The 27035-nt window shown below is 47.6% G+C and overlaps 11 protein-coding genes and 1 non-coding gene across 17 annotated transcripts; 3 read left to right on the forward strand and 9 right to left on the reverse strand.

Moving 5' to 3' along the window:
• Positions 1–238: 238 nt before the first annotated feature.
• On the reverse strand, positions 239–3129 carry E1B28_007631 (uncharacterized protein). Its single transcript, XM_043152386.1, has 13 exons — positions 2741–3129; positions 2487–2672; positions 2259–2427; positions 1915–2203; positions 1835–1866; positions 1730–1781; positions 1441–1668; positions 1210–1376; positions 1050–1155; positions 791–984; positions 715–734; positions 502–659; positions 239–443 (listed from the first exon to the last, which is right to left on the reverse strand). Exons 1-13 carry the CDS (start codon positions 3115–3117, stop codon positions 316–318), a joined length of 2106 nt encoding a protein of 701 aa, XP_043010472.1. The 5' UTR covers positions 3118–3129; the 3' UTR covers positions 239–315.
• Positions 3130–3807: 678 nt separating this feature from the next.
• Positions 3808–4333, forward strand: E1B28_007632 (uncharacterized protein; the record flags this gene model as incomplete). The annotated part of the gene is made up of 3 exons (XM_043152387.1): positions 3808–3815; positions 3931–4036; positions 4100–4333. 3 exons carry the CDS (start codon positions 3808–3810, stop codon positions 4331–4333), a joined length of 348 nt encoding a protein of 115 aa, XP_043010473.1.
• A 657-nt stretch (positions 4334–4990) lies between these two features.
• E1B28_007633 lies at positions 4991–5078 on the forward strand. The gene has a single exon. It is a non-coding gene; the product is annotated as a tRNA-Pro (tRNA).
• A 50-nt stretch (positions 5079–5128) lies between these two features.
• Positions 5129–8763, reverse strand: E1B28_007634 (uncharacterized protein). Its single transcript, XM_043152388.1, has 20 exons — positions 8312–8763; positions 8046–8247; positions 7950–7986; positions 7791–7885; positions 7698–7735; positions 7603–7634; positions 7447–7539; positions 7279–7392; positions 7152–7222; positions 6812–7100; positions 6690–6750; positions 6620–6636; positions 6493–6556; positions 6353–6436; positions 6283–6294; positions 6214–6220; positions 6048–6157; positions 5977–5987; positions 5765–5926; positions 5129–5706 (listed from the first exon to the last, which is right to left on the reverse strand). The coding sequence occupies exons 1-20, from the start codon at positions 8445–8447 to the stop codon at positions 5392–5394; spliced, it is 1950 nt and encodes a 649-aa protein (XP_043010474.1). The 5' UTR covers positions 8448–8763; the 3' UTR covers positions 5129–5391.
• A 43-nt stretch (positions 8764–8806) lies between these two features.
• On the reverse strand, positions 8807–11025 carry E1B28_007635 (uncharacterized protein). Of its 2 annotated transcripts, XM_043152389.1 has the most exons (11): positions 10585–11025; positions 10472–10522; positions 10217–10415; positions 10136–10161; positions 10079–10082; positions 9874–10015; positions 9693–9810; positions 9560–9649; positions 9416–9506; positions 9263–9359; positions 8807–9206 (listed from the first exon to the last, which is right to left on the reverse strand). In XM_043152389.1, the coding sequence occupies exons 1-11, from the start codon at positions 10940–10942 to the stop codon at positions 8979–8981; spliced, it is 1404 nt and encodes a 467-aa protein (XP_043010475.1). In that variant the 5' UTR covers positions 10943–11025; the 3' UTR covers positions 8807–8978. The 2 variants fall into 2 exon arrangements, with proteins under 2 accessions (XP_043010475.1, XP_043010476.1); XM_043152390.1 differs by lacking the exon at positions 10079–10082 and having other exon boundaries at positions 10132–10161.
• Positions 11026–11436: 411 nt separating this feature from the next.
• On the reverse strand, positions 11437–14581 carry E1B28_007636 (uncharacterized protein). Of its 2 annotated transcripts, XM_043152391.1 has the most exons (5): positions 14497–14581; positions 14253–14436; positions 13984–14193; positions 13269–13927; positions 11437–13214 (listed from the first exon to the last, which is right to left on the reverse strand). In XM_043152391.1, the coding sequence occupies exons 3-5, from the start codon at positions 14026–14028 to the stop codon at positions 11579–11581; spliced, it is 2340 nt and encodes a 779-aa protein (XP_043010477.1). In that variant the 5' UTR covers positions 14029–14193; positions 14253–14436; positions 14497–14581; the 3' UTR covers positions 11437–11578. The 2 variants fall into 2 exon arrangements, with proteins under 2 accessions (XP_043010477.1, XP_043010478.1); XM_043152392.1 differs by having other exon boundaries at positions 14253–14581.
• A 90-nt stretch (positions 14582–14671) lies between these two features.
• Positions 14672–19745, reverse strand: E1B28_007637 (uncharacterized protein). Of its 4 annotated transcripts, none has more exons than XM_043152394.1 (12): positions 18913–19745; positions 17716–18857; positions 17366–17659; positions 17031–17300; positions 16825–16980; positions 16384–16774; positions 16177–16329; positions 15856–16124; positions 15518–15792; positions 15426–15465; positions 15157–15376; positions 14672–15104 (listed from the first exon to the last, which is right to left on the reverse strand). In XM_043152394.1, exons 1-11 carry the CDS (start codon positions 19556–19558, stop codon positions 15305–15307), a joined length of 3708 nt encoding a protein of 1235 aa, XP_043010480.1. In that variant the 5' UTR covers positions 19559–19745; the 3' UTR covers positions 14672–15104; positions 15157–15304. The 4 variants fall into 4 exon arrangements, with proteins under 4 accessions (XP_043010480.1, XP_043010479.1, XP_043010482.1 ...); XM_043152393.1 differs by having other exon boundaries at positions 15426–15509; positions 15573–15792; positions 17716–18854; positions 18913–19595; XM_043152396.1 differs by having other exon boundaries at positions 15426–15792.
• Positions 19746–19816: 71 nt separating this feature from the next.
• Positions 19817–20221, reverse strand: E1B28_007638 (uncharacterized protein). The gene is made up of 2 exons (XM_043152397.1): positions 20064–20221; positions 19817–20003 (listed from the first exon to the last, which is right to left on the reverse strand). Exons 1-2 carry the CDS (start codon positions 20136–20138, stop codon positions 19836–19838), a joined length of 243 nt encoding a protein of 80 aa, XP_043010483.1. The 5' UTR covers positions 20139–20221; the 3' UTR covers positions 19817–19835.
• A 403-nt stretch (positions 20222–20624) lies between these two features.
• On the forward strand, positions 20625–22277 carry PSMC5 (26S protease regulatory subunit 8). The gene is made up of 6 exons (XM_043152398.1): positions 20625–20793; positions 20851–20970; positions 21027–21638; positions 21716–21919; positions 21976–22043; positions 22096–22277. Exons 1-6 carry the CDS (start codon positions 20646–20648, stop codon positions 22147–22149), a joined length of 1206 nt encoding a protein of 401 aa, XP_043010484.1. The 5' UTR covers positions 20625–20645; the 3' UTR covers positions 22150–22277.
• Positions 22278–22476: 199 nt separating this feature from the next.
• On the reverse strand, positions 22477–23516 carry E1B28_007640 (uncharacterized protein; the record flags this gene model as incomplete). The annotated part of the gene is made up of 6 exons (XM_043152399.1): positions 22477–22666; positions 22724–22842; positions 22900–23141; positions 23196–23300; positions 23355–23430; positions 23487–23516. 6 exons carry the CDS (start codon positions 23514–23516, stop codon positions 22477–22479), a joined length of 762 nt encoding a protein of 253 aa, XP_043010485.1.
• Positions 23517–23587: 71 nt separating this feature from the next.
• Positions 23588–25306, reverse strand: PRP43_2 (DEAH-box ATP-dependent RNA helicase prp43; the record flags this gene model as incomplete). Its single annotated transcript, XM_043152400.1, has 6 exons — positions 23588–23635; positions 23687–24645; positions 24696–24817; positions 24869–24927; positions 25019–25132; positions 25190–25306. The coding sequence occupies 6 exons, from the start codon at positions 25304–25306 to the stop codon at positions 23588–23590; spliced, it is 1419 nt and encodes a 472-aa protein (XP_043010486.1).
• A 616-nt stretch (positions 25307–25922) lies between these two features.
• Positions 25923–26981, reverse strand: E1B28_007642 (uncharacterized protein; the record flags this gene model as incomplete). The annotated part of the gene is made up of 1 exon (XM_043152401.1): positions 25923–26981. One exon carries the CDS (start codon positions 26979–26981, stop codon positions 25923–25925), a length of 1059 nt encoding a protein of 352 aa, XP_043010487.1.
• Positions 26982–27035: the final 54 nt, after the last annotated feature.

A 27035-nucleotide genomic window follows, 5' to 3' on the forward strand; every position in this document is an offset into this window, starting at 1 on the left:
TTGGAGACGAGTGAAGATTCACACAGGCATTCTTTTATCACCTACCTCCCTACTTGTTCGGACATCAGAGTCCTCACCTGTTCTTGCACGACCACCACGGTCAGCAAACGTCAGATCGGGCTCAAATGGTGGCATCCTTATCCTCACCACGATGACGACCAAGATACACACCTCGTTCCCTTTGCACCCTGTGAAGAATTGGGATGGAGTCATGAACAAAACCAAGCCTTTCTCAGGTTTCGGGACGAAGTCAGTCATTTTGTATGGAAAGGACGCATGCTTCAATAATGTACGGTGAACAATAAGAGCATTGAACTATCCCTGGGCCTCATAGGCGTTACTCTTGTGCTTTGGAGTGAACGACCACGCGTCAGGTGCAGGTCCCAAGAACATCTCCGAAATCTTAACCCAGTCTCTGCTGTCGGGGCTCGCGAGTAATGTTTCTTTGAAACAGTCAAGTAAGGAGATACGCCAAGACATAAGAACGTGTGGACAGCGCACCCAGCTCGTCTCTACCTCTGAATGCCGGAGCCCGGTCGTTTATACGTCCAGGAAGCCGCTCCAGTAAACCGATGGGCACATAACGATATTGGAAAGACAATGCTTCGCACAAGTATCGCCTCGTCGTGTTAATACCGGCAGTATCTGTCCCAAAGTGACTTTGTTGGCATGAGAGTCAATTCTAAACAAAACAGTTATTGGGCGAGTACATACCAAATCCCATATTCAGCGAGCTAGAGATAGATAACAGGCGTCAGTACCAGATTCCAGTGTGCCGCAAAAACCGAACCTTTCGGATGCCCTCTAGCCTCTCCCGAGCACTAATATCCCATTCTCTCCGTTCTTTGATTTCTGTGAAGATCCACGGCTTAATCAAAGCCCCTCGACCGACCATCACACCATCCACGCCGCTCTGTTCAATGCAAGACCAGTAATCTTGTGAGGAAAAGCAATCGCCTCCGCCGTAAAGCGGAACAGGGGGAACTATATGAAAAATCAGACGACAGTCAACAGAGTGAACGGATGGGACAAGTATACGGCGTACGCACAATCCTCCGCCTCCGCCTCACAGGCCCTCACGGCTTCCACGCATTGTTTGATATAGCTCCAATCTGCCAATTTTGTGTAGCGTTGTTGACGTGTACGTCCATGAAGCTTTCCTTTGATTTAACATCGGAAAGAAGTGTGAAAAGGAGGGGGGAAACACACCGTCAGCGCGCCCGCCCCCCATTCCGTCACCAATCTAGGCATAAGCTTGTGTGCATTGTTCCGTCCGTCTTTTACTCCCGTTCGTAGTTTAACAGTCACAGGAATTTCCCCAAGTGCTTTGTTCATCCCGACTACAATCCTCCCGAGCTTAGCCGGCGCGTCCAGCACTTGAAGATATCGAGAGAAAGTAAACCACGGAAATCGATAGAGGGAATACGACAACGCACTCACAAGCTGATCCACTACCAGTTTTAAATACTAAATCGATGGGACAACCGCAGTTCACGTCGACAAAATCGATGTTACCAGCACATTCTTTCGCTAGTACCTCCGCCGTCGGAACAAGAGTATTCGGTTTATTTCCAGCAACTTGAACACCGTAAATTTTTTCGGAAGGGTGACGCCTGACTAGAGACCATTCCTCCTTTGAACCTGACAGGAAAGAGGTTGCTAGGCCCACTGCATAGTTGTTTGTTTGTTTTGAAAAAGTGATTGCAAGAAAACGATACGGGATACTTACTTTCTCCACAGGTGATATCTGCGCCAAACTCGACACATAAACGACGGAAAGGCTAACAGAAACCCATTTAATTACAAACCAAGGAGCTTGATTCACGCCACGTACTAGGTTTCCGACAGTGGTGAGTGGGGCCAAGTCTGGGAGCTATAAGATAGGTCAATCACGAAGGATTGAGAGGAACTTACAGCTTTTCCCCTTCCAGTCAAGGCGTTTCTTTTCAGAAAATCTAACTTTCGCGTCTGGAGCATTTGTTTGTGAATCTTGCTCAGCCAAGTCAGCGCCAGTGCGTTTTTTCACCATATTTTCAACATCCGCTTGACCCTCCATCACTGTTTTATCTTGCTCATCTCCGGTCTCCATCGCAACATCCTCTTCTCGTCGTTTCTGTTCTTTTCGCGCCTTCTCTTCTTCTTCTGCCTTCTTCTCAGCCGCCTGTGTCTCTTTCTGATACGCTTCCCAGACCAGGAAAGGGAACTGTCGTAGATGTCAGTCATACGAAGACAACGTTGAAGAGCAGAGTGAAACGGACTTTTTTAGTCCTCAAGAGTTTCTGTGTCTCCGGACGGACATAATTGACCTCTGTGGCACTAATTGCGAGTCGAGCTTTTTTCTCCTCATCTACAGCTATTTCTGGTGTTTCACCATCCGAGTCGCTTCGTTTGATATGTGCGCTGAGATATCGACATTTGTATCCATAACTGGAGAAAGGACAATCAAATCGACGGCTGTTAGAAGATGAAGAGCTAGAACAACGTACCGACACTCCCCATGCTCTTCAAACACAGGACAGACGACCGGTCTACCTGTCGATGAGGATGTCAATCTAACAACGCCATTCTCCGACTCTGGTTTCGGCTCGTCGAGAAGTTCAGAGATAAGCGGAATTCGTAGATCTTTGGGCTTTGCGGCGAGATAAGCTGGAATATCGTGGTTATACCGGCATCTGAATTGAGCAAAAACGAAGTTCAAGTTTCACTATCGGCCCGTATAAGGTTCGTAACGCCAACTCACTCGTTCCCAAACTCACACAATTGCCCATTTGCTGTCTTCCAACAAACGTCCAGGTCGTCTTTTATCTTGTTGAACTTTCGACCTTTATTTGCACCGCGCTTCTCCTTTCGTTCGGCGCGTTTTTTGGCCCTATTCGACATGGCATTTTGTTTTCCAGAACCGCCTTCTTCATCTTGCTGCCCAGATACGGTATCCTTAGTACTTGTTACTCCTTCGGCTGCATCATCATCTGGGGGTGGTGCAGGCGCGGATGTTAGCACGAGAAATCTGTGTTTTCTTATGTGAATAGTGATTGAGAGCCTGAATCGGCAAAAGACGAACTCGGCTTTCACTGGAGCGGTCCCAGCTAAGAATTTGTCCACCTCAGTTGAGGACATGTTGGGTATGTATCTTATCGGAAATTACCACGTGCCTGGGGCGTAGTGGGGCATTGCATTTGCTTCGGATCTGAGGCCGGTCAGATAGGAAACCGAGCAAGAGAATTCTAATGTATTTCGTCGTATTTACTGTCCATTTATACTAATATTGAGCCCAGAAATACACCGGATATTGGGAGTTCTGAGACCTAAAAGAAATATTTGGCTACATAGGAAAACGAGTCCGTCGGAGTCAACTGAAAGCCGTCCGGATGTAAGAGTCCTGTCCGGTCATCGCTGTCCAAATCGAGGCGAGTCTAAACATAGCCAAAGTAAAATGCCCACTGCACAGGGCTTGGGTTAGTTTGCCAATTCTCAATTCCGTCGCCCACCGTACGACCTTCCTCTGCTGATCAACTCGCTGCCGTCAGCCACAAATTTTCCACCTTGACCACCATCTTTGGCCAATCTAAACGAATAACGGCGAGATTGCGGAACTCGAAGCCTGATTGCAGGTGTTCAAGGAACAGTTATCAAAAGTAGACCGTGAAACGTTGTACGACGAGAAGCATTACAAGGTTGTTGGTAAGTCTATGCGCCTTTGGCGCTGCAATGGTTTCTTCGACACAAATGCCTAGCGAGAACAAATTCGCCTTCACGGCCGATTACCTTTATCTCCATCTCATGATCGCGTTACTTGGCTATTGATTTATGGCGACGTGAGTCTTGCTGTTCATCGAATGTCACCGTTTATGTTCGAGTCTTCTCCCCTCCATCCGTAGTCGTGAGTTGTTATCGTGAAAGTTCGCCTGATTTATGCTGAAATCTCATTAGTGTCCTTCACCTTCGTGGATTCCTTGCCAAGAACCATCACATAGGCAATATCGACCGCTTCCGTCGACGCTTACCACTCTTGGTCAATGAGAAAACTATATCAACTGTATGTCCCCATGGAACATTGAATAGGTTCGACCTTACTTCAGATCTTAAACCCTCTCTTCAGGCCCGTGCACACGTCCGAACCTCCTGGGCAAGGTCGGCATCTTTAGCACCTTCAAATCAGATATCCACGGATTCCTCTTCAAAATGCGTGAGGTTGGTGTATGCCGGCCCTGGGTCTGGTCAGCAGTCTATGATGTCTAGGTACCTTCAACCCCTTTCCTTCTTGAACTCTGGGGAGAAGGAAATGATGGAGGATGACTTAGAAGGCGCATCGTCAATGAAAAGCAGGAGTTGATTCCAGATTTCTTGTCTGACTTCGAGACGCAGACGTTCAACTTCTACGTGTCTACCTTCGACCTCTCGACTCAGAGAATTATGGAGGTTGCAGAGAAGTGGCAGGACACTCCATCCTCATGGTGCTCTTTCTCAGTGGTGATTGACCCTGGGCCCAGCACTCGTCTACATGAATGTACGATTTCCTATTTCACTTCAGGGGGGTAGGTTCCCTGAGCGGTTGGTCAGGACACAGAAACCCAACAGAGAAGGAGCCTTGCATTGCGGTACACATCCGTGCTTCAAGGGGTGCATCTCAAAACTTTACTGACCCGTCTTCCCAGTTGAAGATCGCGGCCCCTTCTAAGTTTGTGATATGCCTCAGGGGCAGACTGCCACCGTACCTTTTACTTCCCAAACAAACGGGAGAAATGCTCTACATGGCTGTGCGAAAGCCAGGGACAGAGGCGGCGATGGAGCATGTACATGCCGCTGGTCCCAGAGGCTTGGCTTCAAGCCTTCTCTGCGTCGACGAGTTTCGTCCTTGAGTTTACCATACTTGACCCTGGTATTGTTTTTTCTCTCCAAACGCGAAGCGACTACTTTTGACCCCACTAAGACATTCGAGACGATTGGTTACTGATCTTTTATGGGGATACCGCCTTTCCATTCACTTATTGGCCTGATGGTCTAGTAGTATGATTCCTTGTTAGGGTTGTAGTTATCCCGCATCGAGGAGGTCCCGGGTTCAATTCCCGGTCAGGCCCTTTACTCTTATCCCGTCTCACTTTTTGGATCCTTGCAATCCACCTCTTTTTGGTCAATGACTCTGAGTAAACCTTGACATATACATCATTTTTAACAACATCCAACTCCCCAAGATATGCGACATTTTACATGATTAAAAATGTGTAGTTTTACAGTGTAACAAGCCCAGTTGTCAAAACTGAAACCGCCAGTATATGTACATAAAAGTATCGCTGGTAAATAATCATAACTAGGAATAAATACGTGCGGAATTCTAATGGGGTATCAACAATGCATCATCAGGAAAAAAAGAGAAAACAAGAATCAAAATCGTCACAGCGTTGAAAGCAACAATAGCACCGTCGTCACGACCATGAATATCTCACTGTGTACGTGGATTGCACCATTACTACTCGCATTTAACGTGGTCCTGGCTTCACCCGTCATAAATGCATTCCAGGCGTTCCTCGTAGCTGTCGGGAAAACATAGGTTCCCTGCGTTACGCTTTTTCCGAAGTAGACTTCCGGAGAGCCAGGTAAAATGTCGTTTGATAGTTTGGGGTCCTGTCCACCCACAACAGTTCCATCAGGTCGTACAAGACCAGTTTGGTTCTGGCCAAATATAAATTCGCGAGCGAAGGTTAAAGCCTAAAGCACCGGGTTAGCATTGCTAAGGAGCTATATCGAAAAGGGAAGGGAAACACACTTGAGAGGGTTTATCAGCGGGGATGAGGTGACCTGCATCAGCGAACAATCCATACGTCCATCCACGCTCTTGATGGATGATTCCTGCAAATTTGCCTTCGTCGTCATACCATGGTGTAGATGGCTTTTTAGTAAAGCCCTGGATTCCTCCGAACGTTGTATTCTAAACGACGTCGTGAGTTGGGTTGACGAGGAAAGTAAAATTCGGAGTACCTGAATGGCGACTAAAGGAGAATGGTGGTGAGCAACCAGTATAAACGGGCATATCGGATTGAAAAGCATACCTTCGGTACCAAAATGAGGAATCAAGGCATCGTTGTTCCCGGAGTACAAGACTATTGAAACACCTTTGGCAGTCGCATTTGTGGCCAGCTCAGTGAGGAATGCCATCGGCCTGCAAGAAGCTCGGTCAGTCAAGCTGGGAGAGGGGTGAAGAGAGAGATGGCTTACTCGACACCTATAGAGCGAGCCAGATGTCTTCAGAATCCAGAACAATATAAAACAACCATTTCTACGTACTGGGATCGGTATCTAAAGAGATCCCAAAACTTAGAATTGGTGGAGCAAGCAGACATTCAAGCTGACTCACCTCCGTTCTTTCCGAAAGGTGTTTCAATACTTAAACTCCAGTCCTTGTTTAGAGGGGCGTGGAGCGCAGTGCGAGTGCGGTTATCTAGGTCGATTTCAATTAGTTACTTATCTTCAACCATGAAGAATTGGACAACGAACCGTTCAACCAAACGCTACCATCCATCGAAGGGGAAGGGCTGAGGGCGTCTTGAACATTGTAAATCTGAATTTCAGGGCCAGTAAGTTTGCTTATTTAAGTTCCTTTTCGTAAATCACGCGAACGTACGTCGAAACCTCCAGAATCTAATCGAGGAAACGTCAGACAAGCTGAAATAAGATAAGGTTAGGGGACTCACTCCACGGGTACGTGTAATTGAGAGCGTAATCCACGAGTTCGTCCAAAATGAAACATCCATACTAATGTCCAGTAATCAGCTTCTTGTTCTAACAATCATCACTGATCGCAAATTTAACTTACCCAAGGATCAAGAGACCCATTTACCCTTCCTGTTAGGTCTCTCTTGTTATTTATCCACATCTTTCTCGCAGTTTCTACTTCTCGCTTCATCAGCCTGTGTCCATTGCTTCTCGCCTTCAACTCCTGAGATCGTTCGATGATCTTTCCGGCGAGAAGCGTTTTGAATGATTTGGCAGCCATTTGTTGTTGCATAGGTATATCGCGACTAGTTGGTCCTCTAAGTGGTACGGTGGGGAAGTTTCCACTTTGAGGATATGTGAGGTTGAGGTCGTACCCACATAGGTGGTTCCTAGCAGGAGATAATCAGAGGAGTTTCAGAAAGGAAGGCGAGAACACCGACTGTTCTTTAAAGTATTTGTATACTTCGGTATCATATGCTATAAGCTGAGGGAGTGTCTCCAATACTTGCATCTAGTAATCGAGGTAAGTTTCATTGCGAATCGAAGCAACAAAATGTGGATGCATACAGCGGGGGCCAAGCTGAAGACCTGTTCTGAAGTGAGCGTACCGTCACCGATGGCAATGCCACCGATCTTGACCGGGGGATTTGCCATTCCGAAGTAAGCTTTCATGATGTATGGCTGCACGGAAGGGTCAGGTCAGAGGTTCACAGAACGCACTCGAATGTCACGTACTATGTATTGACCAGCATAACTTTCACCAGTAATATGAAGTGGCCTGCCAGCCAAGTTGGGGAAGACTTTGAGGAGGTTGCCCAAGAATCCCATCTACACGGTGAGAACGAAGGTAAGCTCCACAACAGAGAGAGGTCTGAAGTATTAAAGACTCACAAAATCTTGCCCAATCTGATCTTCGTCGGCCACTGATTGGATATTGTAAAGAAATTAGTCTCGTGAGTGCGGTGTAGAGACCGTCAGGGACGAACCATAACCATCAGAATCAGTCGTTGCAAAACCGACTCCCCTGTGAATCACATATCAGCAAAGAGCCTATGGAAACAGCGGAATATAGGGCGCACACAGGCTGATCCACCCAGAAGTAATCCGCAATTTGATGCCAGCTATGCTTGTTTTCGGATGCTCCATAATCAGGACCGAGCCTAATTGGCCCGTTCTATACACAGATCCAGAAACGTTCAACACGCAGAATCCAGGGTCAAATACGGAAGAAACTTCACCTCATACAGAAGTCCGACCAAGCTTGAGGATCCCGGACTAGCAACGACGATAAATGAGCTCTATGCAAGGATTTTGAATAGCAACGAGGAACTTACCCCCCATTCAACCAAATTCCCCATGGCGCTGGACTATCGCCTCCCGGACCCGCCGGAGACGTCAGTGAACCCTCTGTTTTCTCAACCGCCCAAAAGAATAACGTATTGTTTGGATGTCCTGCACGATCAACAGGTATGTTGCCCGCGAAATGGCGATTAAGAGGGAAGGTGATATTAGGAAGTGGTTGGGTTACTTGGAAATCTGGTGCAAAGGGAGCCTGTAAGTAAACAGGAAAAGTCAACCCGGTTAACGGATGGTCACGTACAACGCTGCCATTCAGGGCCCAACGGTACAGATGGTATATCAGAATAGTTGTGTGGAGAGGAACTTGGTAGATCCAAAGCACCAATCGAGTGTATCACGTTGGCCAACGCGTACACAAGTAAACTCGACTTGACCATCCTCCGACCGTAACCACGGGAAAGATCGTAAAGTTGGGAAGAGTAGAAGAGGGGGGAGAGCACTACCCCATTCTAGGCTGTTTGACTGGTTTTTATAAGTGTTAACGAACAATTAGAATCGGGAGGTTTCCGTAGCTGCAGGTTTGAGTAAAAAGACAATAATGAGAACAATTAGTCAAGAGTGCCAGGGCGAGAACGAGGTCTTATTGTCTTCGTGACATTCCCAGTAACATCATGATCAGCCGGGGAGCTGATCTTGAGGCCACAAATTAAAAGCGGTTGTCTCGCAACAGGCTCTACTGTGCCTTGCTTTTTGTTCTTCACGAATAATTGTACGACAGGTTATAGTCACATACTCAGTGCAGTCAGAAGACCAAAATAATTCATAGCCATCACAATTCTCAAAGGCACCGACGAGTAAGGGGCATAATAGCAAGAGAAATATAGATATCTCATTAGATCTAGCAAAGTCCTCATCTCCATCCCGTAGTGTAATGGTTGACCGCGTCAATAAACCGTCGACAAATAACTTTACAGCGTTGCTGCAACGACAGCAATAATTCCCAGAACGTACGTGGCAAAGACAGACGAGGGTAAAGATGAAGCAATGGCACCATTGGAACCGTTGGAACCTGATGTTTTGCCATTGGTGTCGCTCTTTCCAGAGGTGGAATTCTGGAAGGGGAACGTTGCGTTGGTGTTGCTCTCGAGGTATAAATTGGAGGTGGGTATTTTGGAGCATTGACCAATAGCTTGGAGCTATGGAGAAAAATTCATGTTATCGTGCCCACTAAGGTGAAACAACTATAACATACCTTGAAAGGCGGGTTGTGTTTCATTGCAGCGTTTAATGTATAACCTATGGCGAGATCAACGCTGATCTCATACAAGTCGTGTTGTAACACAATGAATCTGGAAGGTTACGCGAATCAGACTAGTGCCAGGATACGTTCCTAACGAACACATACCCATTTCCTAAAGCAGACGCTTTGTCGAGGATGCCCGTGAATTGCTTGTATGACTGAACACCATTGACCAGGCCGCCAGGTACACGCCAGTCTGGTAACACAGATGGTAACTGGATCAAATGTGACAACCGGGTAGAAACGTACCGAAGGTGTCAAATGAGGTCCCATCGGGCGCGGAAGTCCACATCATAGGGATCATACCCATAGCCAAACAAATGGCTCGGACACGATCATCTACATAACCATTAGATTGGTACGCACAATGATAGGAGCTTACCTATGTCACCATAGGGTGGACGCATGGTGGTGGGAGTGACACCGAGCACATCTTTAATTGCCTTCCTGGTCCAGCCAAGCTCAGCAACTATTTGCTCGTTGCTCAGCGTGGTGAGTGCCTATTGGTTGGTGCGAAGCTAGTGAGCGGGCTGAAGACGAATTGAAACTAATTCTGAGCGTACCGGGTGCGACCAAGTGTGTATACTGATCTCATGTCCAGACATATACTCCTCTCGAAGAATATCTGGACGAGAGATAACTCGTGATCCAACAACGAAGAAGGTCGACTGGATGTTATTGGTGGTGAGATAGTTGAGGAGTTTCCTATTTTTTGTTTTTTTTTTTTGAGTGGATGTTGCCATATCTTTGCCATCAAATCGTACTTACGGTGCTAAGTTCAAAGTCAGTGAGCTGCGACACGTAAAAATGATAGGAATCACTCACTATAATCACTGGGACCATCGTCGAAACTACAGGAAGACATCAGTCACCGAAGTACGTTGATTCGACTGATGCAAGGCACACCTGACACCCCATGTTCCTTTCTCAGGGCATTGAACTATATCGGTAGACCTGGTATGAGCACCGCAAGTCCACCAGCCGTTTTTTGCAGCATCCTGAGCAGCTTGAGGGTTGCTGCTACAAAGGTTGTCAACGTTCTTGGGAATATTGGGAATAGTCCAGCCGTCAAGCTCCTTCAACCATTCCTTGACCTCGGCAGAGTCTACAGTGAGGGATAGTGACAATGGGTACACAATAGGCCGTACAAACAAATCTTACCAGTTGGCGGAACCTTGTCCAGAGCCGGGAAGGTGCCTGCCTTGAGGACGACTATTAGTCGCATGAAATCAGCAAAAAAACATCAACGAAAGAAGACGACAGCTGGCACATACATGGCGAAGGAAGTGCGGGCGCACCAGAGTAAGTTGGCTTTGTACCGGCCTGGTATGTCGTAGAAGCCGAAAATGGCGTTCCAGTTGGCATGCCAGAAGTGATGGAACCCAGAACGGGAACGCCAGAGACAATGGCAGTCAATGTAGAGAGGGGGTCGGTGACTGCCGCTGAAGCAGAGCCCGTGGTCTGCGATGCTGAAGCAGAGCCCCTAGTCTGTGATGCTGAAGTGGCACTGGACGAAGACGCAGATGCGCTGGATGTTCCCTGTCGTTTGAAGTGTCGGTGGTGATGAGGATTCGTTGCTTCTGCAGTAGCAACGATGGCTAAAAGAGAGGTGAGAAGGTGAAAGTTAATCATGATAGCGTATATCTTGTAGATAGAGCAGCAAAACGAGCGACGAACGCCGGAAGGGCGAAAGGAGGAGTGGTTGTCAAGGTGGAAGAGAAATTTCAAACACGGGGGATGAAATTTGAATGTTTTCCCACGTCACCATGCCGATGATGCCGATGACCGTAACTTAGTAATAAATGTCGGGGGGAGTAATTATTAATGATAAGCGTTCATAAGAATTTCGCCTTTTCTTGGTCTTATTTAGATATCTTACGGACCTTATGACTAAATTATTAGGTAATTATATTGCCCTTAGAAGCGCTTATCTGTCCTTTTATGACCTTATTACCGGCAGATAACCTGCTTATGGTACCGCCGGAAGGCGAATCTAAAGAACCGGACCCGAACCTTATGTTCGGTTCGGCGGTTCGGTGTTCGCACCGTGGTTCAGAACCGAACATCGGCATCACTACGTCTAATCTATCTATCTATCTAAGTAGAAAATGAGCATCAATTCTCTTAGCCCCTCCCTGACATCACATTTGATAACCAGTATTGCGACGTCGGAGTGCATCGATATAATCGGATTTACACAGGCGGTGCGCGAATAACAAGTAACTTAAGAGCCCTCGAGCTCGAGTAGATATCACACCGTGAGAAGATTCAACACAGAGAACCCTCTTCCTTCAGCTTCATCCCCCGACTAGATTCCCAGTCGTCCGAGTTATCATTGTTTGTAATGGCGGCCATTGCGTCTAACAAGGCAACAGTCTCCATATAACCGTCTTCGCCAAAATTTTGGTTGGTAAACTCCCTGAACACCCTCACTACCATCACCCAGACTGGTTGAGCTGGCCGCAGCTTACACAAGCGAAAAAGCGTCGGCATCCAGTCTCCACTGATTTCATATAACCACCAACGCCTCTTGGAAATGAAAGAACAAAAAATTTCGAAAAATTCCGACTGAAAGATGGTGTCGACATGAAGATTCAGCTCTTCAACATTCTGAATATGAGTTTGAAATTGATATTGCATGGTGACGTTGCGGATGAAGGTGAAAAGCGTCCGGAGACTTTCGATTTGTGGGCGTCGGCTGTCCTCCCCACCTGCTTTCATCAAACGAAGGATAGCAGGGATCCCTTGACTTTCCGTGAATGCCGCCATAACCGGCAGTGTGCAATCCGAAACTAGGACCTCCAACAGTCGAATCGAACAACCGGTGATACCGGGGTTCGGAACTGGTGTGCGAAGGTTCTCAATCAAAATGGAGACGAGAGGTGCTCGTTGCTTGTCGGGAACCAGTAACGGGGGGTAAAGTAGATGAAGCACGTTCGCCAGCAAAATATTTGGAGTGATTCCTATCCCAATTCGACGATCGATGTATAACCGTGTCAATGCAGCCTTCACCGTCTCTTTCAATGCTTGGGGAAACCTCTCCGACTGTGCAACCACAGATGGCGCAAGTCGACAGAACTGCTTTGCGATGATGTCAATCAAATCTTCAGTGACTCCAAAGTGCTCCGGGTTGTCGATTAAGACTGCGAGTGCTTTTACCAGCAACTGACAGCACTCTTCTCTTCGCCTATCCTCACTTCTGTATTCATCCAAATTGAAGATCCCCCCGTGAGTTATCACGTACAATGCCAAAGTCGATGCACTCTGGAGCTCCGACGATGGAAGGTCTTCCGTAAGATGTAACATTCGTAATAGCGTAGGAACAGCTCGAACATTTGTCTGTTCAATAACTGCTAAGGGCATCTCCCATCGGACCATACACTCGATGATGCTATCAAGTAAGCAACACTGTGTTGCCTGTGAGAGCTGTAACTCGCCAGAAGCACACCTCGATAGGTATGATAGGAGCTCCCACTGAGAGGTATGTGAGTCAAAAGATGACAATGCGACGGCGCAAGCGGCAATTGCAGCAGCCTCTGGATGAGCTTTCGTGTCCTGAAGCAACCAAAGTGGTTCCACGATATCGACCGGCCACTGTTCAGACGTTCCTCGCGTGAGATTAATCCACGCACGACAGTACAACAGTGCTTTCTCAGGGTCTACGAGATGCCACTGAAGGTCAATAGTGGTGTCTTTATGGAAACACTTCTCAAATTCCTGTTCGACTGAGTGCAGAGCTCCAGCGTCCCGAAGAAGATGAAGGGCCGCGAAATCTCGGGGTAAGCCTGAGATAGCCTGTAAGGACGCAGATATAACATCACGATCTGTGGACTTGGTGAATAACCATATCAATGCCGCAGCGTCAAGACTGTCATTATAGACTACATGGGGTGCAGATGACATGCTAGAGTAAGGAGGTCAGCGATAAATCAGAAAATTCAACTAAAATTGCCATTACATGGTTGTGCCATCCGTTGGATTCATAACTCGAAATTTGATCCCATGCTTTCCCCTCGTGCGATTTTTTTTGCCATGAAGCCACATCCGTATTTGGTCGGAAACGGGATGATGATATGGGCAATCCGGATATCGGAGTGGTAACCAAATAGATACGAAGTAGAAAAGGTAAGAAACCGCTACTATCACCAAGGTCGCGATCGTTATGCCAATGTCCTCCGGCCATAGAAGGATGATCAGCCCAGCAAAAAATAGCAAAAGGGCGATATGGAGCATCAGCGGTAATGCATTGATGATAGCAGGGACATACCATGCTTTAAGCTGTATATACCGTGCATGGCGGTTACGTGCACGAAAGCGAGGTGACCCAGAAGCTACCGGCGTATAAGCTTGTAGCCATTGTTTGGCAAGCATGGAGATCAGAGCTGTAGAAAGACTACAAGCCAGAGCAGCAAACCAAAACCCATTGACCCAATGGATCGCACGACTTGGTGAGGATTCCAATAGAATATCTCTCGCCCGATATACCCCGTCGGAGTTGTTGAACTGGAGAAGTATCAGTTGGTAGAGAAGCTCGTTGGTGGTGTCTGTGGTGTCCGGCGCCATGTTTTGATACGATTGGATGATAAAAGTAGTGAGTACGGCGGAAAAAAGACCCGCCTAAAAGTAAGAGATGTCCAATCAATAAGATCTCCACGGTGTTGACGGAAACGTACGAAGACCAAAAGTACATCCATGCTTCTATTCCACCCATCCGTCATCGCAGCGTCCGCCTTTGCCGCTTCATCGATATATATTTGCCATATATGTGCATTTTCGCCAAACTCTTTTCCGGTCAGAAGGACTTGATTGTGCTGAGGATCGACTGATATCAGCTTCTCTTGAACCGCAGAGACGGGCGGGACATCTGCCTCTACAGCAAATCTCTAGATAGTAAATATATCGTCAACAAAAGACAGTAGAACTGGAGATGAAGAACACGCACTGTCCGACGAGATGCTGAACGATTGGTAGGATGACCGTCATGAGAAACTTCATCTTGCGAGAATTTCCTTCTGGGTCTTGCCCGAGACTGTGCTCTCGACTGCGAATGAAACGGCAGGAATTCATCAGAAAATCCGCCTACAACTCTTCCTAGGTGGGGAGTCGGAGCACGAGACGGAGGTGGACTTGCGTGAGGCGTTAGTTCGGTAACCGTAGTATAGACGTTTTCCATGGGATTCCAGTACCTTGAGTTCGTGAATGCAGTAACAAATGCCCATATTCAAGGAATTTATAAAAGTAATGATCGGTTAACGGAAAGCTGTTGATCACTTGTATTGATCAACAGAGGTGACTGATGATCTATGCACTGCATGTATACATGTATTGGGCTCGCTCCAAAGGCTCTGATTGAATGTCAATGCCCTCATCAAACTCCTTGTCAGAAAGAGTTACAGTTACTTGTTTTAACATTTTTAATCCGCAGGTTGATACAGATGCAGTGAGTTATAAGTAAGTGGAAGATGCGAGGCAAACAAAAATTGTGCGAAAGTGCAACCAACGGTATAAAAAATAGAAAACAGAAGGAAACAATAGAACATAAAAGCACAGCACATGAATGGAACAGTGAAATACAAACAAGAACACATCTCGAGCCTTCAGGCTTCATCGTGGATTAGAACGCATTGAAGCACTATCAAGAATCGACCGCTGCCCGCCAGTAGTACGTAGTGACAGAACTCGGTCGTCAGAAACTATGAGAATTTCGTCTCTGATGTACGGTCGTGAATAATGCTGTTGTCGGTACATCACATTCTGATATGGTCCTGGTGGCCCGTAACCGTTATGATCATACCTAAGATCATGGTTCAGTATCGCCAGACATTTTGAGAGTAGAGTACCCATACCCTGGATGTTGGTGTTGATACCCAGGCCCATAGTATCCTCCTGAACCTACGACCGGACTCGTACTATTACTTCCAGCACTATTTGTCATCGATGGAGGATTGTCCGCGAATAGTAAACGAAGATTTGAACCTTGGATGACTTGAGACATCAGGCCAGTTTCGATATGCCGTATTTCCACGAAACAAGGTTCAAAGGCAAGCACGTAAGGTTCATGTAATGCTACAACCGAGTCAGTCGAGAGGAATGTCTGATAACCGTAATTGCTCACCAAAACCCGTAGGAGTGCCCTCCCAGTGTACCATGAACTCCTTGCGTGATCGTCGGCCGGTTTTATTCACATAGAAAGCAAATTCTGCTCACAGGGAAGATATCATCAGTGAGGAAGGGAAGCTAGGCGTAGCAAACAGCCGCAGACCATCATAACAGAGGAGGAACTCATTCTGTATACGGTAAATTGCCATGGGTCGCAGGTTATCTCTCTTCCTCACGAACTCCAAGGATTCGTCATTCGGATCCAGCAAGCCTTGCGTGTCCAATGTTTCCAAATCAACGATCTCGAAACCTCGCGAGCATCCAACACACATCTTCGTTTTGAGATAGTGTATTGACGATGATTCGACTGGTATGTAGAATTCCTATTTACGGATTCCGGAGTCAGGTCAGGAAGTCAGATGCAGCTGACAAAGCCAACGACTTACTCTGAATGGCTTGAGAGTGTCATTACCTCCCTGAAGTAACTTACGGAACGTTGGTTTGCTACGCCCGCGAATATTTTGATCGATGGGTTCAAGGGCCTTGAATGTACTCGACAGTTGACTCGATTTCACGATGCAGACGAGCATCCTGCCCAGACATTGCCCAGCTTTGAAGAAAGACGTATGCGACGATATCCGTTTTGCTCGTTTGAGCCCAGCCATAGGATCCATCGCGTCCAGAGCATCCAGGGGGAAGGTAATCACTTGCCGTTCTGTCCGACCTTTCCGATCAATAAATGAAAATGAAAACAGAAAAAAACCTGCCTGAAAGTACAATGAGAAGTTGGTAATCCTCCAAGACATCGATCTGAACGACATCTAGCAAAGCTAATACTTTAACAGGATCCTTATCCACCTCCCTCAGGTCTGATATGTAGACCCCATCGTCAGTACCGTACACCACCTTCCTTCCAGCATCTTGACAAACACAGAGATCAGACGTCAGATACGATGATGGGAGAAGTTACGTACAGAACGGTGCTGCACAGTTCACCTTATTATGTGCTGTGAAAAATCCCTCACTCAATGCTACCGTATCAAACAGCATACTCCTCTCCCGCAGCGCCTGTTGTTGCTTCCATATGCTCTCTGTCCACTTTCTCATGCCAAGTTGTGAGTTGGCCCATAATGTGAGTGTATAATGCTTTCGCCCAAGATGCACAAAGTTGATCCAGAATGTGCCCTTTGCCTCTGGCCGCACATTGACTACAGGGACAACGGGAGTGTGTCGTTGTTCTCGAGTGAAGGAGGATTTTTTTACCAAGCCTTGCCGCTGACGCACCCGAACAGTGGCAGAATTTCCGTTGGCGACGTTGTTAAGGTCGTCGACACAGTTAACGTGAAGCAGCTCGAGAGGTATTGGCTATTCAGCTCGTCAATCATATGGTATCATGATCGCATCCACATACGCACCCGTCGATATACTTTAAATTGTTCATGTTGCTTGGTTTTAACCTGCTTTGTGAATAGCAGCGCGTGGTCGAATAGATAGACGTGAACTTCTCCGTCTCTTTTGTTCAAAGGGCCTTTGTAGATCATCTCTCTTCCCTCTTCGGCAAGTCGTAGATCCTATGATGATCATGAAAAATGCCTTCAGCCAAGTAGGACGGTCTACTTACCACTTCTTCCCCTGGTTTGAAAAGTAGCTGTTGGTCCAGCTGAATCAAGTTGAATCTATTTTCCGTCTTCCCCGATTCAGCATTCACCCTAGCTAAAAATTCCCTGACCATTGCCACCACCTGAGGTAACACTGTCTTGTCTGGGTTATCCTCTGGCGTGTGCTTGATGACAGCTTCCAGAAGTAAAGGATATCTCGCCAGACGTGTGGTCGGTTTCGTCAAATATGCATTGAGTTCGAGTTTCCGTGACTCGGGGAGGCGTTCGGCATTCTGTGCAAAAGAGGTGACCTTCATCAGCATCTATATTTTCACAACAAAAGACCGTGATGCCATACATCAACAAAGGCAGCAAAAGCCGGATTCGCATTCTTCTCTTTCTCAAACTCGTACTTTCCATAGAGCTGATGCGCGCCGTAGCTCACGAATGGATTGAAATGCGGGACTGCGTCCACAAAAATGTCACCGATCTTCTCCACAACGACGTATTGTTTCTGTCGCTTCATGAGTGCATCGCGTAACCTTGTGTTAACTGCGATGATATCATATACGTTCCAAAACACTTGCTCTAGGAAAGAGGTACGGCGATCAGCAGGTATAACATCGGACTCTTGTAGGCGTTTAATCCAGATCTATTAGAATATAGTGAGGAGCTGTGAAGTATATGAAAGGTAAGAGGATGACGGACGTCTCTGAGATATTCCATGTCCCTCACGAAATCCTTCTCTGTGTAGATAACCTCATTGATGGCCTCCTGCCTCCTCTTCTCTTTGTCGGAGACACTATTGGCAATTTCTTGAGGAACCGAATGAATCCACAATGTACCATCATCTACGGCATCGTATAAGCTCTCCTTGCTGATTTGTTTCGACAATCCTGGTTGTGGCTTCATGTTCAACCTCGCTTGCTGCTCCAGCCTCCTCGGACAGGCTATGCTGTAACAAAGCTGATCTCTCGAACATGTCGGCGAATAACAGTCAGTTAGAAGTGTGAACACCCCGGAAGGTAGCTCGACTTCATCGTTTGCAGGCGTGACAGGCGAGCTATCCTTCTGAATGGATGGAGCTGGAGAAGCTGATTCTTCCCGGTCCTTGTCCTCTTCCTCTTTTCCGTTTTCTTCTGGTGGTGCAGGTAACTCCCCGCTGACGAAAGGACTTGGCAACTTGGTCCGGAATTGATATATCTCTCCAGAAGTATCTCTCAGCCGGTGATCGTATGTCACGTCGTGAAAGAACTTTTGTGCATCTAGCGCTCTTCCCAGCAGTAGCGCGAGATTACGGTCGGTGGTCTTAATGATGTAAGCAAGTTTATCAACAGCTTCCCGGCCATCGAATCCATCTTTGTAAGTCAAGCCATCTTTGACTTTGTCCCCGAGTTGAATTCGATCTCTGAAAGCTTGGGCGACGTGGGAGAGTAGGGCTATAGATATGACTGGGGGTTTGTTGCGGTGATGCCGGGGTTGGCCGTTGCTTGTGCGAGGACCTCTAATAGAGCCACCTGGACTACCTGATTCTATCAACGGGGACGGAGGAGGCTTAGAAATTCGTATTGAGCCAGTTACGGCACTCATGGAGGTCGATCTGTCCTGCGCAGTACGCTCTTTGCGCCCAACCGATAAACGAGGTAGTGTATGTGATTCGGACGAACGTCGCGCCGCGGTGGTGGACGATGCGTCATCGACCATGGTGAATGAAGATGGGGAGGTGCTGACGACGGAGCTGCGAATCGCCTGTGCTGCTGCTGTGTCCACATGAAGAGGATGAGCACTTGAGGTTGAAGAAAATCGATTTGGGAGGACAGAGGGTGGCGTGCCGGTTCGACTGGTTGCTGCTGAAGAAGATACATGAAACAGATCAGTTCAAGAAGAGAATGCGAAGATACTTACGTGAGTCTCTTCTTGCCCATGGCAATTCACTACTGTCATCGCTTGAAGTGTTGTCCCCGAACTCCATCGTAAACTTTCCGTCCTCACGACCTAAGTTTATGTCAAGTTTCGGCGGATTGGATGTTCTGTTAGGTTCAGGAATCGTGTGGCCATTATTACTTGGACTATTCATGTAGACCTGTGCTTGATATGCCTGGGCAGGCGTCAGTCCTCTCTGCGTCAGAGCTTCGAGTGCTGGGTCCGGGGGCTCCTCTGGTTGGGGAGCTATTATCCCTTGGGCATGGGGGTTACTGTTAATAGAACGAGTTCTCGAGGTCACTGAGGGAGGAGCAAGAGAGTTTCCACTGTAAGGCGAGGTCATGTAGCGTGGGGGGTAGCCTATGGAACTTGGATATGGTGGTTGCTGGTGTCGAGGGAGGGGGTAGGCATTTGGATAAGATTGACCACTGACGAATGATGGAGAGTAAGAAGACCTTCTGTCCTGAGGAATGGGCGGATGCTGCTGATAGTGATAGTTTTGGTGCGGATGAAATTGAGGGGGAGCTTGGTGGTGGGATGCACTGGGACGACCGAAGATAGACTCATAAGCCTGACCTCGCTTGTCGCCTTGTGGAGGTGGGAGTCGTGGGCCCATCGGTCTGTCCATCGTCGAGCTCGACGACAGCGTTGAGGAGAAGGTCAGGTTGCACTGATTGCCTTTTCGGGAAAAGTGATCAGGTCGTCATTCGTTTTTTACATACATTTCTTTTTTTTTTTCTCCACGCAAATAGTAGCGCTACGTTCTATTCCAGAATCCATGATGTCTTTACTGAGGTAATAGACCGCTTAGAAACAGCTCGCAAACTGCACGTTTCTCGTCGATGACGCACTCAAATAGAGTTCCTGTAAGTATAGTACCCACATGGCAAGATCCCAGGGTTCGTTCAGTAGTTATCAACCACGAAGGTGCAAGCCGACTCGTCAACTGTGCGGAATCCTAACTTGACCTGCCAGACCTTGTGGGCTACACGCTTCAGTGGTGGATATGAATCAACGATGTGTACCCAAGCCATACGCATTGGCCATCCGTGAACAAGGTAGGCGTCTTGAAGCTGGAGGTCAGGCAGATGTTTGGTCAGTGGGTATTTGCTTGTAAGACGAAACCGGCGCACTTTGAATGTGCTCCACCTTGTGAATGCTAGAGACGCCTTCGGTGTAAGAACCAAGTTGAAATCTGGGGGAGGCATTCTTGTGAGCGCCGGATCCAGCCCAACAGAAGGAGCATATTGAGTTTTGCCTCCTAGAGATGTCCGTAATAAAAGATGAGACACTTTGGACGAGTGATTCTTCTTGGAGCTGATTGATATTCATCGAGGGCGAGGGAACGCATGGTCATAGTGGAAACGAGGCCACAGACTATTTCGGCCGCCAACCGTTACGACGCAATATCACCCAGAAATTCTCGAGGAATCAACGGTATGGATCTCAGTAATGGGCTGGAGAAGATAGGAGAAAATGGTGAGATTCAGCGGTTCTGGACACTCATATGCTGCATTCCCGTAGATGGGACGTGTTCCCTGTGTATGCATTCGTGCACTTGCAAGGAACGAGTCAAACACCCTTTTGTTGCCTTCTCAAGGTATTCGGGTGAACGGTGATGAAGGGTTAAAAGTACCAAGTAGGTAACGGAGCACAGTGAACGAAGAGATATTCTCACGTGACACGACGCGTACTCCTCTTCCTTTATCCCTACCATGCCTGCCCCACTACGAGCCCCCGCAGTTCCAGGAGGAATCAAAGCCTATTACCAGGCCAAAATAGAATCCTCGGAGCTTTTAATAAACCAGAAGACCCAGAATTTACGACGTTTAGAGGCCCAACGAAATGCACTCAACGCCCGAGGTAAAGTTATAACGGCTTCTGGTGCGATCTATCTGACGGATGTCACTTTCACTTTAGTGAGATTACTCCGTGAAGAACTCCAACTTCTGCACGAACCTGGTAGCTACGTGGGTGAGGTTGTCAAAGTCATGGGCAAGAACAAGGTACTCGTCAAAGTCCAGCCTGAGGGCAAATACAGTGCGTCGGCTTCATCATGTTTCCTGCGTCCTTCCTCTGAAGTCTATTTTTCGCAGTTGTTGACTTGGACTCCGATATCGATATCAACCAACTTACCCCCAACCTTCGTATCGCGCTTCGTTCCGATTCATATACCATCCACAAAATTCTCCCAAATAAAGTTGACCCTCTTGTCTCTCTCATGATGGTCGAAAAGGTTCCGGATAGTACCTATGAAATGGTCGGTGGTCTCGACAAACAGATTAAGGAAATCAAAGAAGTTATCGAGCTACCAGTCAAACACCCCGAACTGTTCGAAGCCCTCGGCATTGCCCAACCGAAGGGTGTACTGTTATACGGCCCCCCGGGAACAGGAAAGACACTACTAGCACGTGCAGTCGCCCACCATACAGATTGCAAATTCATCCGTGTCAGTGGAAGTGAATTGGTGCAGAAGTACATTGGCGAGGGGAGTAGAATGGTTCGGGAATTATTCGTCATGGCGCGAGAACATGCACCGAGTATCATATTTATGGATGAGATCGATTCCATTGGGAGCTCGAGAGGGGAGAGCGGAAGTGGAGGGGGTGACTCGGAAGTTCAGAGAACGATGTTGGAGTTGTTGAACCAATTGGATGGGTTCGAGTCGACGAAAAATATCAAGGTTATCATGGCTACTAACCGTATCGGTGAGTAAATTGTATGGATGCGGGTTTCGACCGTCTCTGCTCTCCGACTGGAAGGCTAAAACATCCGCTCTTTGAAGATATTCTCGATTCTGCTCTCCTCCGACCAGGCCGTATCGATCGTAAGATCGAGTTCCCTCCGCCAGGCCCTGAAGCTCGTGTGTCGATTCTTCGAATCCACTCGCGCAAAATGTCGTTACAACGTGGAATCAATCTTCGCGCATTAGCGGAGAAGATGGGTCAGTGTTCTGGGGCTGAAGTTCGGGGTATCTGCACGGAAGCTGGTAAGTGATTGTCGTAGATTGTAATCAATCATTTCCATTCGCCAACACTCTTATAGGTATGTACGCACTGCGAGAAAGGAGACAACATGTAACACAAGAAGATTTTGAATTCGCTGTGGCTAAGGTATGTTATGTTGTGTCGTTTTTGATTGTCACGCTCAACCTTGGTGGAATAGGTTCTCAAGAAGAACCAGGAGGGAAACACTTCGGTTAACAAGCTTTTCTCATAGACTTGTTTCGTCTTCTTTGGTTGTCGGTAATGTAGTCTAGCTACATTTTCTTCACGATGAAACATCGTATAAGCCTACTTAGAATCAGTTTACTTGCAAGAGGATGGCAACCAGACCGGTACCATGAGAGGAACGTGTCGTTTTCTAACGACGGGCGACAAGAACGAGTGTAGCCAGGAGAACTTACGGGTTGAGGCTCGAGGCTCAGCGCTCAGGAGTTGAGATTTGACCAGTAAGTTATGGCGTCTCCCTTGCTTGAGTCCTGCCGGACAGGGGGAGGGATTAAGTTCAATAGCGTAAGAAATAGAAAAGTTACATGTACGTATATCAGTTCGAATTCGCTGGTGTGTAGTATCTAATCCTACACCCGTGCGAAAGGTTTACTTTTTCTTTCTTCTGGCGCAAGTCCCCTCGATTACCAGACTTCCCGCGCTTGGCCATACGCTGCAGAGTGCGCTTCGTCTCGCCATCGGGGAAGGATGAGAGATCATAATATTGCGAGGCCAACTCCAGTAACCTGAAAAGGGAGACCCATGAGGTCAACACGTCCACCCAGAACTGAGAATTTGCGTACCATTCTCCCCGAACATCAGTATTTGTCCGAATGTATGGGCGCTTCGTCAAAACAAATTCATTGAACAGAACCCACTCAGGCTGTGAATCCAGACCACAAGAGGGATGAAGTGCAACATTCTGAATATGTGACTTGTCAATTAGGGAGAAAACGGTGTCATTGACGAAGGCACATGCCTGATTGTCCTTGACAGTAAGGTAACTACCCTTTTCCCCCTCCTTGTGGGCCACCTGCATGAAGAAGCCGATAACCAATGCCTTTCGAACATTCTGGTAAAGTTTCTTTTCGTCCGAAAGCGAGACCAATTCTATTTCGAATCGTTCCATCGTTCGCTGAAGCTGACCACGAACGTTCTCTGCCTGAGCTAAAGCTCGCCCAGAGACATGATTTTGCCATGCCCAATTCTTGTCGTACTTGTCTGCAAAGAAACTGGAGGTTATTTGGATTGAACGGCGGACGATGAACCACTCACTTCGATGATACTGATTATGAACATTGAGGAGCGTCAGATGATCGCTGTTGGGGACCGATAGAAGAGCTTTGGCTGCATTAGCCGGTCGAACCCAGATATTGGGAACTGGCCACAGAGTCAGTTTGAACGACATAACAGTGGCTTACAAGAGTGACACACCTGAAAGCATAGCAGTGATGGTGAGAATTTCGTTACTACATTTGAATTCTGGACTTGCGATGAGCATCTTTGCAAGCTTCGGAGAGAACGAATCAGAATGTGTAGAAAATGTAAAAACAAAAACTAAAGAACCTGAGGGTCGAGGGGGAACTCGGCCATCATTCTCCCTAAAGCCGTGATGTTACCCTCGTCGTCGAGTGCCACCAGATAATTGAGGAGTTCCAGTGCCCGCATCAGCGTCTCTGGAGAGGGGCGTCTACGAAGTCAAATCGTACAAGATCCTACAAGCAGGTTAACATGTAGTGCAGAAAATCAAGGAAATGAGAACATACCTTGATACCAAGCTTGAGCAACTCCAGAACAGTATTGCTGAGATTACATCGTAAAATTTCAGGATATGTTTGCTCCTCTAATTCGCCCATGAAATCTTTCTCCGTATAAAGTCGGAAACACTTCCCAGGACGTGTTCGTCCAGCTCGTCCAGCTCGTTGTTGTGCCGAAGCTTTGGAGATTGGGCTAACCAATAAACTCTCTACTCTTATCCGTGGGTTGTACACTTTTTGTTTTAAGAAGCCGGGATCCACGACATAGACGATACCATCTATTGTCAACGACGTTTCGGCGATGTTGGTAGACACTACGACTTTTCGCCCCCGGGGTCTAGATGGAGATATGGCTGAAGGTGCTGGATCGAATATTCTCTGCTGTTGTTGTGGAGGTAGAGATGAATACAGGGGTATGCACACGAGAGGTCCAACAGAGTCGGGATCTTGGTTCACCAAATCATCTGCTTCGAGCTTGATCTTTTTACAAGCATCTTCAATTTCTTCCTCTCCCGTCAAGAAAACAAGGATATCGCCGGGATCTTCTGCACGATGAATCATCAATACAGTTCTAATAGCGGCTTCAACATAATCGGGTTCAGGTTCCTGTGTGTAAAAGACTTCCACGGGATGTGTTCTCCCTGGTACTTTGAAAAGGGGGGCGGCAGAGTCTTGGGTGAGGCCGAAGTATTTTTGGAATTTGAGTGCATCGAGAGTGGCGGACATTATGATGATTTTGAGATCGGCGCGGCGTTTGGCAATGTCCTTTAAAAGGCCCATGAGAACATCTGTTGCAAGAGTACGCTCGTGGGCTTCGTCAAGAATGATAGTCGAATATCGTTCGAGATTAGGGTCATTCATGGCTTCACGAAGAAGCATACCGTCAGTCATGTATTTGAGGAAGGTTTTACCAGGTTCGGTCATATCTTCGAAACGGATAGAATAACCGACTTCACGGCCAAGTTCAACTAGACCGAGTACTGAGTTAAGAAATAGAGGACAATAACGTGTCACCTACCATCCATCTCCTCTGCCACACGCCTTGCTGCGGACATTGCGGCAACTCGTCGCGGTTGAGTGCATGCAACTACTTTTCCTTCGATGTGCGGCAAGTCAAAATATGCGACAAATTGTGGTATTCTTGCTGAGGAATGAGGACTACGAGAATAATAAATGTGCACAATGATTCACTGTGTGGTCTTCCCGGCACCAGTTTCTCCAACCATTACAATGATTTGGCTTTCGCGGAACTATCCCAATGATTAGTGAAATGATTTCGTGCATCAACTGTCTTGAGGGAGGAGGGAAAGCATGATTTATATAGATTGTCAGGCTACTAACCATTGTCAAAAACTCGCCCAGCTGAGCAAACACGGGCAGCTTTTGACGTGCCTTTAACAATTCCTTGTATCGTTCAGTGCGGAATTTTTTCGTGAACGGGTTCATTTGGTGGTCCTGCAATGGACAGCTGCGGTAAGTTGCCTTGACTTTGACGACCAAAAGCCGACTTACCAAAGCCTTACGGACCTGCTCCCCCTTGACTTGCCGCGGTACAAAGCCAAGCAGCGGCTCCAGTAAGGTGTCTTTCTCTGATGCTTGTCTACGCACGAGGTCTGGGTTATCGGCCATGGGTGAAGGAGGAAAGGAACAATTTGCGGTTACGGAAGACGCGCAGCATGGTTGGGTCTCTTGGGTCTCTTGACCATACCCTAGATAACTTGAGATAAGTTCTCGTGAACACCGGACCGCTCCAGCTGATGATTTTCATGGTGACACAGCGTGCGTATCGCTGCTGGTGTCCTGTGTGCGGGTCGGTGACGGTTGGGTTGCAGTAAGTTATCTATCCCCTACATCGATGCCATGATCGTTTGAAGCGAAAGAGCTCGGCCCGACGGCGCGGAACTCTATCCGGACTTTTCGCCGAAAGTAGTGGCACTCTTCTCTTCAGCTGCCCTCGTCATATCAGATCTAGACTCAGTGGTTTTGCGCTCGTAATCATCGCAAGGACAAGAATTATTTGGTGCTACTTTGCGATACATGGAAAACTTGCTGTTTACATCATCTGAAGAGCAGAAAGAGGTGTTACGAATGCAGGAGACAATATTCAAAGGAACAAGAGGAAATCCCAATAATCGCTATATACAAAGGACTGATGCACATCGATGAAACGCAAAAGAGGAAGAAAAGTTATATCGAAGATGAACGAAGGCTCCAGGCAAACTTATCGAAAGGCGTGCAAACCAATTTAATTTGGCTGAGCTCTTCCTTTTTGTGGGTAGAGAATGTCTGCGGGGATTTTCTCGAATATGGGCTTACCCCGGTGATCCAGAACAAGAGTACCGTTCCGAGTGAGCTTTGCTCGATAGCCTCGCCTGGGAGGTTTAGGCAACGGGAAGTCTACCATAGGATATTCCGACTGTGAAACTGTGATAGTGTCCTTCTCTGGAGCGACTGCTGGCGCATGAGTGGGTTTCGTAATTGGAATGTTTGGGAGGACGAGGGGTTTGTGTTGAACGAAAGACTGTGCCCAAGCGAAAACTTCGGATGAAGCCTCGCGGGTAAGTCGCCTCGTCTTTCCCTTTGCTGCGATGCTTTTTGGGTCCGTGGCTGAGTCTCGAGGTGTGGATCTGCTAGAACTTCCCTCGACAAAGCTGGGCACCTTTCCGAGTGGTTGGACGACGACCTGTTCGTTCTGGTTCGCGTTCTCCACCTCTTCCTCCGTTGGGAGATCCTCAACCTTCTCGCCGTCTGTAAGACCAGAGTATGCTAACGCTGTGTCCTGCTCGGCCTCGTTGAGAGCGATATACCATTTGGAGAACTGCAAGACCAAGTCCTCCCCATCTCCTTCGACACGCCACTGGAATGCGATCTCGTTGGGATCGACAGGCGCAGAATCGCTGCTGGACGTCTGGCCTCTGCCGTTGGAAACAGAGGGCTTTCCGCGTTCCTTGCACACCTCGATCATGGTCATAATGAGCGTCCTGCGCTTTTCAAGTGTCAACGTCTCGTACCACTCGCAGAACGAAACCTTCCCGAATGGCACGGAGTCGTTCATCAAGTGAGCAGTGGTGGTGCGCTTTCGCGGAACGTTGGTGGCAGTAGGACCTATCCCCAACAAGTCCACGCTGGTGGCCTGAGCACGCAAACGACGACTGGAGACGACAGAAGCAAGGACGCCTTTTGGATTGGATTGGTCTTCTGGGATTCTGGCAAGGCCTTCACGGCGTGAGTCTCGTGCGTGGGATCTGGCTTTTTGGCTCGCAGAAAGGGTCTGGCTAGAGACAGAAGGGGCAACGTAACGCATTTTGGTGGTCAAGTTGAGACGGGAAAAGACTGTACTTTCTGGATTTGGAGGATC

This window comes from Marasmius oreades, chromosome 4 (genome assembly GCF_018924745.1).
Source record: "Marasmius oreades isolate 03SP1 chromosome 4, whole genome shotgun sequence".
Taxonomy (NCBI): Eukaryota; Fungi; Basidiomycota; class Agaricomycetes; order Agaricales; family Marasmiaceae; genus Marasmius; species Marasmius oreades.

Bases quoted from the DNA above. Each gene is read 5' to 3' on its own strand.
- E1B28_007631 (XM_043152386.1), bottom strand. From the start codon at position 3,117: ATGTCCTCAACTGAGGTGGACAAATTCTTAGCTGGGACCGCTCCAGTG. The intron at 1,377-1,440 runs GTGAGTGCGTTG...GATATCTTCAAG, and splicing joins AACTGGTAGTGGATCAGCTT to TGCTGGACGCGCCGGCTAAG. The intron at 985-1,049 runs GTGCGTACGCCG...TTTTTCATATAG, and splicing joins TGAGGCGGAGGCGGAGGATT to TTCCCCCTGTTCCGCTTTAC.
- E1B28_007634 (XM_043152388.1), bottom strand. From the start codon at position 8,447: ATGGTCAAGTCGAGTTTACTTGTGTACGCGTTGGCCAACGTGATACAC. The intron at 7,540-7,602 runs GTGAGTCTTTAA...CTCACCGTGTAG, and splicing joins ATCAGATTGGGCAAGATTTT to ATGGGATTCTTGGGCAACCT. The intron at 7,101-7,151 runs GTCGGTGTTCTC...ATCTCCTGCTAG, and splicing joins TACAAATACTTTAAAGAACA to GAACCACCTATGTGGGTACG.
- E1B28_007635 (XM_043152389.1), bottom strand. From the start codon at position 10,942: ATGATTAACTTTCACCTTCTCACCTCTCTTTTAGCCATCGTTGCTACT. The intron at 10,523-10,584 runs GTATGTGCCAGC...TGCGACTAATAG, and splicing joins GCCCGCACTTCCTTCGCCAT to TCGTCCTCAAGGCAGGCACC. The intron at 9,650-9,692 runs GTAAGCTCCTAT...ATGGTTATGTAG, and splicing joins TCCACCCTATGGTGACATAG to ATGATCGTGTCCGAGCCATT.
- E1B28_007636 (XM_043152392.1), bottom strand. From the start codon at position 14,483: ATGGAAAACGTCTATACTACGGTTACCGAACTAACGCCTCACGCAAGT. The intron at 14,194-14,252 runs GTGCGTGTTCTT...TTTACTATCTAG, and splicing joins GTTCAGCATCTCGTCGGACA to AGATTTGCTGTAGAGGCAGA. The intron at 13,928-13,983 runs GTACGTTTCCGT...TCTTACTTTTAG, and splicing joins TGGATGTACTTTTGGTCTTC to GCGGGTCTTTTTTCCGCCGT.
- E1B28_007637 (XM_043152393.1), bottom strand. From the start codon at position 19,558: ATGGACAGACCGATGGGCCCACGACTCCCACCTCCACAAGGCGACAAG. The intron at 18,855-18,912 runs GTAAGTATCTTC...CTTCTTCAGCAG, and splicing joins ATGGGCAAGAAGAGACTCAC to CAACCAGTCGAACCGGCACG. The intron at 16,125-16,176 runs GCAGGTTTTTTT...AAGGTCGGACAG, and splicing joins ACTTCTCATTGTACTTTCAG to AACGGCAAGTGATTACCTTC.
- E1B28_007638 (XM_043152397.1), bottom strand. From the start codon at position 20,138: ATGCCTCCCCCAGATTTCAACTTGGTTCTTACACCGAAGGCGTCTCTA. The intron at 20,004-20,063 runs GTGCGCCGGTTT...CCTGACCTCCAG, and splicing joins CAAGGTGGAGCACATTCAAA to CTTCAAGACGCCTACCTTGT.
- PSMC5 (XM_043152398.1), top strand. From the start codon at position 20,646: ATGCCTGCCCCACTACGAGCCCCCGCAGTTCCAGGAGGAATCAAAGCC. The intron at 20,971-21,026 runs GTGCGTCGGCTT...TATTTTTCGCAG, and splicing joins CCAGCCTGAGGGCAAATACA to TTGTTGACTTGGACTCCGAT. The intron at 22,044-22,095 runs GTATGTTATGTT...TTGGTGGAATAG, and splicing joins TTGAATTCGCTGTGGCTAAG to GTTCTCAAGAAGAACCAGGA.